Raw genomic sequence first — 12,725 nt, forward strand, 5'->3', positions numbered from 1 at the left:
AGTCCAGCGAGAATGCACATGACCAATTCTTCTTCTGAAATAAAGAAACCACCTGGAATCATTTAATCAGTTAGCTTTTTCATTTTTTTGCAAAAATCAACAATTTTCATATTGCCATTTTTCATAGTTTGAAGTTGATTCCTTAAATGCAACATTGAAATCTTAGATTGAGAAGCATAAGTTTACTCAATAGAGTTCCAAATTGACGAGAAGTGCGAAGACCAACCAAATCACCTAGCTCATGAACATCGATGGCAAAAATCAACCATCCTTGAAGAAATTGATCTTGGAGAATCCAAATTTATTGTTCAACAGAAAAACATGTTAGATTATCCTCTATAATTTCTTTGTCAAAAGTAAGAAATTCCTTCAAGAAATTTGGTTCTGGACATAGAACAAATATATCAAGCTTGTGGCCATGAAGGATAGGTAAAATCTGTGACTTTTAGATGAGAAAAATCCAACTTCAAAATAGTACTTGGAAATGGTGACACAGTAATCATAGAGACAAAGATCTAATCAAAGAAGACCTTGCCTTTGAATCTGTCATTATAGATATGATTTTGTCTGCCATAGATTCAAGCCCCAGACCTTTCAATCTTAGCTCTAATACCATGCTACAAACCAGAAAGGAAAGGAAGAGAAAGAGAAAGAAGAATAAAAGAGAGGAAGACAGAGAGAGAAAGTATTTTCAGAAAGTTCATGTTAGCTTCATTATGTACACATAGTTAAAGCTCTTGCTACTGATGAACCCTTAGTCCTAGCTCTAATAGTCCCTGGTCAGTTATATAAGGATATGACCTCATACATAGCGAAAAATATGGAAACAATAAACTGTGGAGCTATTTAGATACTCCAACTTTGGCTCCATCCATACTTTCTTGAGACCAACCCACCTCTTGATAGCTAGGCTAACCTTTTCTTCAGCCTAAGACTTATATAGTACGCTCTGGCCTAACAAACTATTCTGCCATGGATTGCTTCTCTTTCTTCTATCTGATTAAATCTCTATCTATATCTCTTTTTTACATGATGCATACCTATCCTATCATCCATGATTGGTCCAATAATGCATTCAAACAAACTCTTGCTCAAGAGAGAAATGATAAGTTCCTAAGTGATATAAAAGAAATATGGTCTAGTCTCTTGGTTGGTGGGGACCTTCCTTATGGTAAGGCAATTAAAAATAGCTATAAGCATGAAGCAAAGGTTTATTGTATTTATAGTGCCTTTGGAATACTTGATAACTGAATTATTTATCCTTTGATTGATCAACCATTGATATCATATTATCTTGATATTTTTACCTTAAGATATATTTATCAAAAGGTTAGTAGAGATTATTTTCTATTAGTTAGATATTTGAGTTCATATCTCATAAGATATAATAGTAAACCATTTAGATAGTAATCCAACAATGTTGATGATGCCACATAGGACTATAGTGCCATGTAGTATTGCCAGATAAGATGATGATGCCACATAAGTCAAAACCTCCATATAGGTAGGAGCAAAATTTACCCATAACAACCTTGGTCAGCCATGCTCAATTGACATGCAAAGTTTCATTCTTTCAATTGAAATGTGTAGAGAGTTCATCCTTAGATCGATTTACATAGTCTATCCCAATCCTTCTCATGTGATGCCTACTTAAGTTATGCTCACTTCTACATCCAATCCTCGTAATATGCAGGCTAAAGACACATCTCTTACGTATTTTCCTTCTCTATCCTCATACCATGCATAAGTCATAACCTTGAGCTTAATTTTCATTGCATGCAACTTTCTTTTGTTCCATGTATCTTGTCCCTTACTCATATGACATTGGAACATATGTCCTTTCTGATATTAATAACTTGCTTAGGTTTACTCCACTTGTCCTAACCAATGTTAGTTCCTCTTTCTCTTGGCCAACCATGAGAATCTTTTGTCTTATAAGGTTTAACTGGCTAGGAAATCATAGACAGCTTTCTTCAAAGTGAGTTTGATGCTATTATTGGTATTACAGATCCAAAACACTTGCATCAATCATTCGGTGATCTTCTCGAAGCAAATGTATTCTTGGATGAGGTTTAATCCATTGTATATAAGTTTCATGGTTCTTTTGGCCAAGATGCAAAAGTTTTTCATATCAACTCAACAAGATGTTGAAGTGGCTGGGAAAATATCCACCTTAGTCTTAAGTCTCCGTGACTCATTGAGAGCTTTGCATTCCCAACATTTTGCAAGAGCAAAGGAGTTGTCTCGCATAGATTGAGAGATTGTTGACTTGAGAGCTAAAATGTCCATCTTGGAATTCGGTTGCAATAAACAGATAGAATCTCTTAGGGCCATAGCTAATCAAGCCAAATCCTTCAAAAAAAAGCTCGTCCACACCTTGAATGATTATGAAGAAGTGGAAAGGAAGAAATCATTGGTCGAAGAAATTATCACCCATTGCAATGTTTCTTGGGCTTCTACAAAGAATGCTATTTCCAAGATAAAGTAGGATTGTATGAGTTTCTCAACCAACAAAATGGCTTCTTGTTTTACTGACTCAATGGAATGTCACTTGTAATATAAATACCACTTTAAGAAATTGTCATTGATAGAACTTGAATGTTTTTGGCTGTTAATTTCTTGCAGTTAATAGCTCTCCCATCCAATACCTTTCAATTACAAAGATCTTTCTTCTCAATCAGTGGATCATTTTACAAATCTTGGATCCTTTGTTCTTAGAGAGGCAGTACAACCTTTGCTACTATTGATTAATTACTTGCCCCAAAGTTCTTAAGTTAGACCCCTTTGTTGCATGCTCTAGTTATGACTTTTTTTTATGCTTTCAAATGATATAATGCTTCATATATAATTTTGTTAAATTCTTCTATCATTTGCATCATTTCTTGATTGTAGTCATCGAAAGAGGAATTTTGCTATTTGGAAACCCTCAATTCTAAGCTTTATTCTTGTGAACCTCAATATATCTATGGTAGACTAAGAAGTTTACTCCAACTTTACAATCACTATATTCCAACGTGGTGGCCACATGCATAACTTACTTTGCTAACCCAAATTTGTTTACCTATTAGCATACATTCAAATAACAAAGCCTTAAGGCTGGCCGTTTAACATATACAAATGTGGTTGAGCATCTTTCCATTCCAACCTTAATGATAAGTAGTAGAACAGCACATGTCAATCGGCTAATCCCAATTAGCATAATGAATAACTGACTTTTGGAGCAGTTGAAATTACTATTTCTCCCAAAAGTTTAATCTGATAGGAGGTGACTTTCATTTCTTTTATACTTTTTCTCTAACACTTCCTTTAGGCCTGTCTATTTTGGGTCCTTATACATGTTTTAACATTTTTGTATAGAGTTGTTGAGTTTTAAACTTAAGACCTCTTAAATTTCTACATCTGATACTAAGTTAAAATTACCGTTTCTCTTAAAAGCTTAAGCTAATAAGGGTGAGCTTTCATTTTGTTTATACTTTTTTTCTAACACTTTATGCTTTTGGGAGAAATGCTAATTTAACTTGGACAAAAACCAGCTCATCGTGATTTTAACTTTGTTGCGACACCAACTTTAATTGAAAATAGGAGCATATTAGTTAAGCACTTTTGGATGGAAGACATAAACAATACATCTTAGGTATTTTTTTTTATTAAAAAAAAAAGAAAAAGAAAAAAAGGACCTTCATATGCAAAAGCAAGACGAAAAGCAAGCACTGGAAACAGGATATATAACAAATTTGATGACTTAATTACTGTTAATGCATAATTTTTTATTGGCTTTCCCAATCAATTAACAATGGTTCTACTTGTTTCGCATTTTTAAGCATAAATCCATATAGCGTACCATAATATTAATAAAGCTTACTGTAGTAGATAATGCAATTTAACTTCCCATTGGATTGACAAAGGAAAATTTTGAGTCTACCAACAAAGACTAATGACCATATTATAGACCTTTTTATGAAAAGAAAACAAAATAGCATAAAGATGAATTTAACTTGAAAGAAAATGCATAAGAAGCTGCAAGATGGTGCAATGAAAATGATTTGGAAAATATATATTAATTTCTTGACAAATTTCCTTACACATCATTGTGGGGTTGGTTCCCCTGCTTTGTGAGAAGGAATAAATTGACTACCAGCTTTCTGGCAAAAACAAATTTCCCACATAAACCAAACTCTTTTAATTGACAGGGACATTTTTCTTTTCTTTTCTTTTTTTTCTTTTTTTTTCCTTCTCTTTTTTTCACTTTTTATATCTCCGCCTTGATCTTTTATCTATCTATACATTGTTGAATCTCTATCCTGTTGTATCTCTATCCTATAACTAGAAACTTTTTGGGTATTCGCTTGCGCGTAAATACTCCACCTCTAGTTGTTTGCTAAATTTTAGACTAAACTAGGATAATTTCGGTTATCTTTAGTTTTATCTGCGGTTAATTCCAGCATATTTGGTGTTGGAGAATGGGATTTCACAGAATCATCTGAAAAATGGTGGTTCTGTTCATGATGAACTTGTATTGTCCACAATACAACCAAAAACACCATGATCAATGACAGAAAGAGCATTGCTGCCCAAACCATCTTAACAAATCTCTTCAAAGGTTTGCAGTGATTAGAAAGGATTTTGGAAAAGGCATCCTTTACTGACTGACATTCCACCAGACTTTCCATACCCGGATATGCATTTACCAGATTTTGTATGGAGCTTGTGTAAGCTTCCACCATTTTGTAATTGCTGTTGGAGATGGAAACCTGTCCATCTTCACATGTCACATTTTCCGAGCAAGTAAATATCTTCAGTACCTTCAAAATGAAATGTAGATATAGATCAGTAAGTTTCAAAATCAAGCATATTTTTGCCAAATTCATGTAAAATATTTATGTTGACCAAAGTGATTCCTTTGCTTGTTGTCCCCAAAAAAAAAAAAAAAAAAAAACTGTTTCTTTTGTTTGCTTATGAAAAATTTTAAAAGAAAATGTTAATTTACATATAAATATATATATATATATATATAGAAGCAAGTATCGGAATTTATTTTCATTTCCTTTTCGATTCCTCAACATGGAATTAATATGTGAGTTTGCTTTATTTCTTACTTTCTTACCTTTGGGATGTCTCCTATCCTTATCGTATTAGATGGACAGTTTTCTTGCTGGTACTGATATTCTGGTGGTTCTGAGAAAGGATTGCAGACATGAGCAATACCCGGATTGGATGTTGCCGGTATGGAAGATATATTTGCATTCACCTATTGATTTACCAACAGAAGAAATATCAGTACTTTAGAAAATGAATACAATGAGTGTATGCTGTTTTATCTAGAGGAAAAATACTGTCATGGAATGAAATTTCATAAAAATGAATTCTGTTGTGATTAATATAAAATCTCTTAGTAATTACATTTTACTAATTACAAAGGTACTCTTCAGTCTTCAATCTTCATGTTATATAAGCTATTTATTTATAGAAATCAAGCCTAAGCAATAAATATTACTTAGAAAGAATCGAATCTTATTTTTAAAATAACTTTAATTTATTTGAATATGTGTTAGCTTTTATTTCTCAAGAATCATAGTTTGTTGAGAAAGTAATGGTTCTAAGGCCGCTTTAACAAATAAATATGTCCATCTAACTTCAAGAGTAGATTATTTTTTATCAATCTCACCTCATTTACAAGGTTGTAGACCACTTTACTGACGTCATGTAGCATTGATTTTGCTGAGTTCAATTCATCACAGGGTAGGATGGAGCTTAAGCTGTTGTTTTCGGGATTCTGTTGGAAATTTTCGAAGGCTGTGCAAGTGTCACCTGAGAACCTGCAAAGAATGTATTTTTATTTTTATTTTTGCTTTTTCTGATTATTGTTCCTTAGCTTCTTCTTAAGTCACTTTCTCATTTATACATGCTGTATAGTGCTAATCTGCTTCTAATAACTCTAAAGAATAATAGATGAAGAAAACTTGAGGAATAGCAACCGAGCTTACTTGTCCAGGAAGAAATATATCCCGAAAAATAGCCAGCACAGAACAGTCAGGAACCAGCAAAATATAATGAGTCTACAAGAGAAAAGAAAACAGAAAAAAAAATTTTATATATATATTATTCGTCGAGCATTGGGATACTAATAAGGCTTCAACCACTTATTTCATTAATCTGTTTGTTGCAGAAGATAGATTTCTATACTTACAATCGAAGTGCTTGTCGTAACCTCAGAATCCCAGAGACTGCAATGAGTGAAAAAGTTAGATTTCAGTAAGAAATATACTTTACACGACAGTAATGATTATATGTTTACTACTCTTTTATGCTATAACTTTTTTAACTTTTCGACCATGAAATTCTCAGTTCAAGTAATTTCATGTCGAGTAGGAGATTTTGACAGGTAAACTGAAAAAATACAGGATCACAGATATTGGATTGAAAATTTGCTAAATTCAGAATTTAAGTACTGTATTACCCACCTGACAGGAGAATCACTGCTGCCAGATTCAGTGAAATAGTTGTTATGGTTATTATATAGCTGCAAGGAATGAAAAACTGTCAAAAAGCACGAGATTGTGCATTTGAAGAACAATTTTATTGTTTCCAAAACTAGGAAACAATTTTTTTTAAGGACATGACGAAACAAAGCCTTACATACACTATCTTAAGACCCTTGTCAATGAGGCGCCTGTTCTTCCCTGCCTGCCTCTCTATCTCAGCAGCTTCGACATCTAGTTCCTCGGTTGTAGAGGTAAGGAATTCAGTAGCCTCACTACTTCCACTATAATTTCCCAAGTTATCTTTAATCTCTTTCATTGCACCGGTCGTGTTGTATATGGATTCTGATGCTCCATTTGCTGTATCCATGATGATTTTCACCACAGTTTTCGCTTCTGAATGGAATCTCCCATTGCCTCCTAGAACTAGCCCTGATGCAACTCTGTGTACATTTTCAAGATCATACACTCAATTTTGAGAATTAGTTGGTCTACTCTAGCAAACAAAGCCACCTTAAAATTATTACCCTTATGTTTGGAGTATGAATGAATTCCTCAAAATTCCAAAAATGTATCATTTTTTTTAAGTAATTGTTTTTTCTGACACCCAAACAATAAAACTAATAAAAATAGCAATTACCAAACATATATACAAAGTCTTATTGTATTTAAACCATCAACAAGTCTTGAAAAGTATACAAAAGAGTTTGATAGAACCTAATTAGAACTCGGGGTTATCACCAGTGATCATAACTATATGTAGAGGCAAAATTTGTAAACCTATTTGAAAAGCTTATGAATAAGGATAATCTTTTTATCTCTAAAAAAGCAAGACCTGAGCTTAGAAGCTGATAACTTACATTGCAAGAAGTGCTAAGAAAATGGCAAGCAGAATAGGCCAGAGGTCGCATTGCTTGTAACAAAGTGACATTTTCTTCTGTGCTTCATTATTTCTGTTTTTGAAACACAACTTTTTTACTAAAAAAAAGCCTCCATATAGAATTCCACACAAAAGCCAGAGCACCCCAAGTGCGTAACCAGAAATTCCACTGAATATGGTTGACTGCACATGACAAGTCGCAATTTAGGATTTAACTATATATATATATATATATATATATATAATATGTATTAATTTTTATCTACTGGGTATCGTTGGGCGCCTAACCGCGTACAAGCGTGCCTATTGATGCTTATGAGTGGATTAGGCGTCCAACACAGCTGCCCAACAAATCCAGTAGATAAGTTTTTATTTATGATATTAATATGATATGTATACGTTTGAAGAGGGTGAGAAAGGGACTTACACTCCAATAATGCTTGTTTGTAATGTTATATCCTCCTCTATATTTCTTGAAATTATCTAAAGGATCCACTCTTACTGTATCATCAGACTTGCTCAAAGAATCAGAGACATTGTTTCCCTGAATCAAATTGCTCCCTTAAAACCAAAAAAAAAAAAAAAAGATCATAATTAGCTTAATTTTGGTATATATTTAAAATATCAAAAAATTAAGCAAGAAAGAAAGAATGAAAGAGTGGAATTAGAGTAAACTTGTCTTTTTTTTCATTTTTTTTTGGGACCATTACGCATTTTGTTTTTTCTTATCCTTAATCCGAACATAATCTACATATATATATATATATATATATAAAAAGAATGTCTCATTAAAATTAAATCACATGAAAAACTTTAAAAGAAAAAATAAAAAATAAAAAGCTATGAAAATTCCATAGCAAAGCTTGTCCAAACCTTACCTTCTGGTGCAGAGCTACTTGTTGTATTTGTCTGTCCTGCTATTCCTGGAATCCTCCATGCTAAAATTATCACCATCAAAATCAGGGAAAGAAGCAGTGGATTCCCATGCGTGGAGCCCATTTCAAGCCTGTCAATTAAACGTATATAATATATATATATATATATATATATATAAGATCAATATTGTATAAGATCACAATTTTCTGTAGACTGTACAATATTCTAATTGTCTACTATTCTGTCTCCCTCTGTTTCTCTCACAGTTCATGAAATTTAAGCTTCATGAAATTTAAGCTTAAACAGATAGAGAGGTTTTTTTGTTGTTAAAGCTGACTATTTTGATAGTTTATCAGGTTTACGTTAGCAAAAACAATATCCAAAGAAAAGAAGACAAATTTCCATATTTGTCAGCAAAAATTAATTAGATAAAAGTTGTTTTTTTATATATACATGTTTCATAACAAAAAGCAATTTTGGCAATGAAACAGGCATTTAATCAACAAAATCTCAAACAGTAATAGGAAACTATCTATAACTATCTTTCTTATTTAAAAACCTGGTATTTTTTACCAGTAAAAAATCCGAACTTAGGCCAACATAAAGTGGGCGATAACGTCCATATATATATATATATATATATATGCACACATAAAAAATTAAAATTAAAAAAAAAAAAAAAAAACTCAGAAAAAGTATTTCCATGAAGTTAATTACATACCTGATAAACAGATGATGATATCAGAGATGGAAAGAAAAGTTTTCTCAACTTTCTGCAAAAGTCACGTTCATCTGACGAAAAGCTTGAAGAAGAAAAAGCTTCAATGGCTGCCTTTTTATGTGTGTATACATATATATATATATATATATATATATAAAGTAATCAATCTTTCTTTCTCAATCTGATATTAATGGAGTAAGTTTCTCAACTAAAGTGAAAGAAAGAACAAGCCAATTACACGAAGTCCCAGAATATTATTTCTTCCTGATTACGCAAAATGAATGAATTTCCGCAGTAAGTCTTTCTGACACAAACATAAATTCCTCATATATGTGGATTAGTTATACAAGCGTACAAACATATATGTCATGGCAAGTAAAAATGTTTTAAAATCTAATTTGCGGTAGTTTATAGAAAATCAAATTTGTATGTTTATATATATATATATATATATAAGCAAAATGAGAGTATTACTCTGTTCAAAATAAATGCTATTTTTCCTAGTCCTCCCAAAGCCAAACCCTCAAGTCAAAAACTTCAACTCAAACACCCTCTAGATTTTCAATAGCATTTTGTTTGAATATAATAATATTATATTACAATAGATAATATCCGCGCATTTGAATGCATGGGACCCAACAAAACCGTGTCAAACACTTCTTATGGGGAAAGAGGTTTTGGTTTAGTGTCATTCATTTCATACAAACCCACTAAAAATGTATGACATTTTGGTAAAAGCAACAAAAGCAATAGGAAATTTAAGAAGTGGGTTATGTTGAAAGAACCAAATCTATCTTCTTCTTTTTCTTCTTTTTTTTTTTCAGTCAAAACAACAATTTATTTTTCTGGTCAAGGAAATGACCTTTTCGGTCATGGCCACATATATGCTCTTCATTTTCAGCTATATAAATATATATATATATATATATTGATTTATATATTATCAAAGACTAAAATCTATTTGTTGTGGAGACCATGCACAAATTTATAAAGCATTTTATTAAGGATAGGCGCCATCCAAATGAATTTTAAACAGAGTATTCTAAATGAAAGACTTATATATATATATATATTTATATATATTTCCTATTAAAGTATATTTTTACCTAAAATTTATCTAGTAGAATATGGATCCAATAATATAATTAACATTCAAAAAGAAAATACAGAAAATTCCTTTTTCAAGTGTTTTTTTTCCTCCTCCGTTACTTATTTTTTGTCAAACAAAATGAAGTCAAAGAAAGGCAAAAAGATCTTAAAGGTTCTTTTGTCTTGTAATTGGTGGAACGGAAACTTTTATATATTTACTTTTGGATGGCTTGTAAATTTCATGCTACCATTCCAAATTTTTGACACGTGGAATCGGGGGATTGGTAGGTTAAGAAAAGCATATATTGGATTGTGCAAGGATGTTGAAATTAATATTCATGCTGAAATTAATATTCATGTTTTCTTTTAATTGATGGAAGTTGGTCATATAAGGATGTAGAAGCGGTTCAAACTTTTGACCATATTCCACGTATACATATGTGTACATACACTCAAAATTTTCTAAGCAAATTAGAAAAGAAAAAGGGTAACAAAGGAAAGAGAGAGAGAGAGAGAGAGAGAGAGAGAGAGAATGGAAAGCTTCTTGTTAAAAGTATTTTTCATTCTTTAGTGCCACTGTAGATGCTAATATATATATACATATATATGTAGAGGAAGGTTGTTCCAATGTGGTTGCTCGGCCACCAAAACGGGAATTTTAAGAGCGCAATTTGTTTGTCTCATTCTCATTAATGTTTATAATAATCACAATAAAATCATCAATTTTGCTTTTCACATACTACAACAAAAATATGATATATTTTGAAATTGTCCGCTGGAAACAATCTAGTTACAGTAACCACATACGGTAACTTTCATATATTTGGTTTGATCCCGATTTAGCACCCTTTAATTGCATATTTTTTTTATAATTATAGATGCTATATAACTTTCAAGAAAATTTCATGGAACTCTGATAAAATATGGAATTGAATATAAAAAAAAAATCACAATTATTTTTAAATTTTATCAATTGGTAAGTTTTCTTTCTTTTTTCTTAATTATTTTTTTATTATAAAACCAAATGTTGATTAGTTTATATATATATATATATATATTCATCAGGCACTATACACTTATAATTGGTTACAATACAACAAAAATAACACAAACGCCAAAATTAGACAATTCATCTTAAAATGAACACTGTCGTTGCGACTAACGATATTGATATCCGTGGAACATGTGGTTTTCTTTCTTTTTTTTTTTCTTTTTTGGTTATGACAGTCATGGAACCTGTAGCTAATATGATATTATTTAGGAAAATAATATAGCTTTACTTTTACCATGTGAATTTTTAATTTTAAAAGGATAAAAAAAATTAAATAAAGTCAATTAAATATCATCGTATTAAATTCAAAGTAGTACCAACAATAGACGAATGACGACACTCATTCAGAAAAAGGGAGCCAACTAATAGATTTTCAAACCATGATAATGTTTTCTTATAATTGCACCAAATATTCTTAATGGTCTACTGTATAGATTATTCTATTAAATAGAGTTCCATGCCTATCTAGTTGGAAAATTATTCACCCAAAAGAAAAAAAAAAACAAAAATAAAAACCTAAGTGGAAAATTAATTTTATTTCACCATAGATAATTATTATTAAAATGATTTATATATCCACATGATAATTTAATTAGCAAATTTTATTTTTACATTTACGTTAAGATTTAGAAGCCTCCTTCTTGAGTTGTATTTTAATAGTTTTAAAATTAGTAGTTTTAAAAAACAAAAAAATAATAAATGTAACCAACTAACATTTTTTTTTTTTTGCATTTTTTTTTTTTTTGCTTGAAAAAAAAAAAGGAAAAATCTTGTGATAGTATCACGTATATCAGGTCAAAGCCCTGCACTATGCAAATTAGTGATATATGCCATCCTATATATAATAAATGGACTTACCAAATTTTGAATCTCAACTTCTCAATCTATAAATGTAAAAGTGAGAAGACTTTCTTCCTCTAAACTGTCACACCTTGGATGATAATCAGCTAATTACATAAGCAATCTCTCATTAGCAATGATGATTAAAAATAATAATAATAACTGCTTTTCGTCCAAGTTTCAAGCGCAGCCTAAATGTTATAGGACCAAAAAAGAGACACAGTTGATACAATAAAAAAGTAGTGTTGAAAAGTTTTTATTCATAATTTAACTTCCAAGATGTCTAATCCAATTTGACTACGGCAGCATGCCCATTTCTTTCCGCAGCAAATAATGCAGCCTTTCTTTTCTACACCCAAAACCGCAAAGTCACGGATCACCAAGGAATAAGCTGAAATGTCTACACTACCCTCCAAAAACCAAATTTACGTCCCTGATTTAATTTCCTAGCAGGGCTCGCTCAAAGAAGTGAACCAATAAATTCAGCGATGGGTAAAATGGTCATTTTGCATGTCGGCTTAACCAATTTAGGAGCTTCGTCAAGTTTGAATTGGACGGGGAAGAGAAAATATTTCTTCTTAGATTGTAACAACTGCAAAGAGTGGAAAAAAACGTGCCGAGAAAGTCACAAAGTCTTCATATATACAACAAATATATCACCTTACTTAAGACCAACATTAGGTGAAAATCATATCACATAAATAAATGACATTACAAATCAATTATTACCGAACATTTTAATAAAGTCGTGACAAATTTTACAAGCTCAATATTAATGCTTTTGATTAT

The 12,725-nt window shown here is 31.4% G+C and overlaps 1 protein-coding gene across 1 annotated transcript; it reads right to left on the bottom strand.

Annotated features, from left to right (window-relative positions):
* Positions 1-4,031: 4,031 nt before the first annotated feature.
* Positions 4,032-9,472, bottom strand: LOC107421816 (uncharacterized). The gene is made up of 11 exons (XM_016031147.4): positions 8,957-9,472; positions 8,238-8,365; positions 7,787-7,920; positions 7,340-7,542; positions 6,641-6,922; positions 6,462-6,520; positions 6,188-6,224; positions 5,985-6,056; positions 5,666-5,816; positions 5,105-5,248; positions 4,032-4,802 (listed from the first exon to the last, which is right to left on the bottom strand). Exons 2-11 carry the CDS (start codon positions 8,356-8,358, stop codon positions 4,386-4,388), a joined length of 1,620 nt encoding a protein of 539 aa, XP_015886633.2. The 5' UTR covers positions 8,359-8,365; positions 8,957-9,472; the 3' UTR covers positions 4,032-4,385.
* Between the last annotated feature and the right edge of the window lie 3,253 nt (positions 9,473-12,725).

This window comes from Ziziphus jujuba, chromosome 3, assembly GCF_031755915.1.
Source record: "Ziziphus jujuba cultivar Dongzao chromosome 3, ASM3175591v1".
Classification (NCBI taxonomy): Eukaryota; Viridiplantae; Streptophyta; class Magnoliopsida; order Rosales; family Rhamnaceae; genus Ziziphus; species Ziziphus jujuba.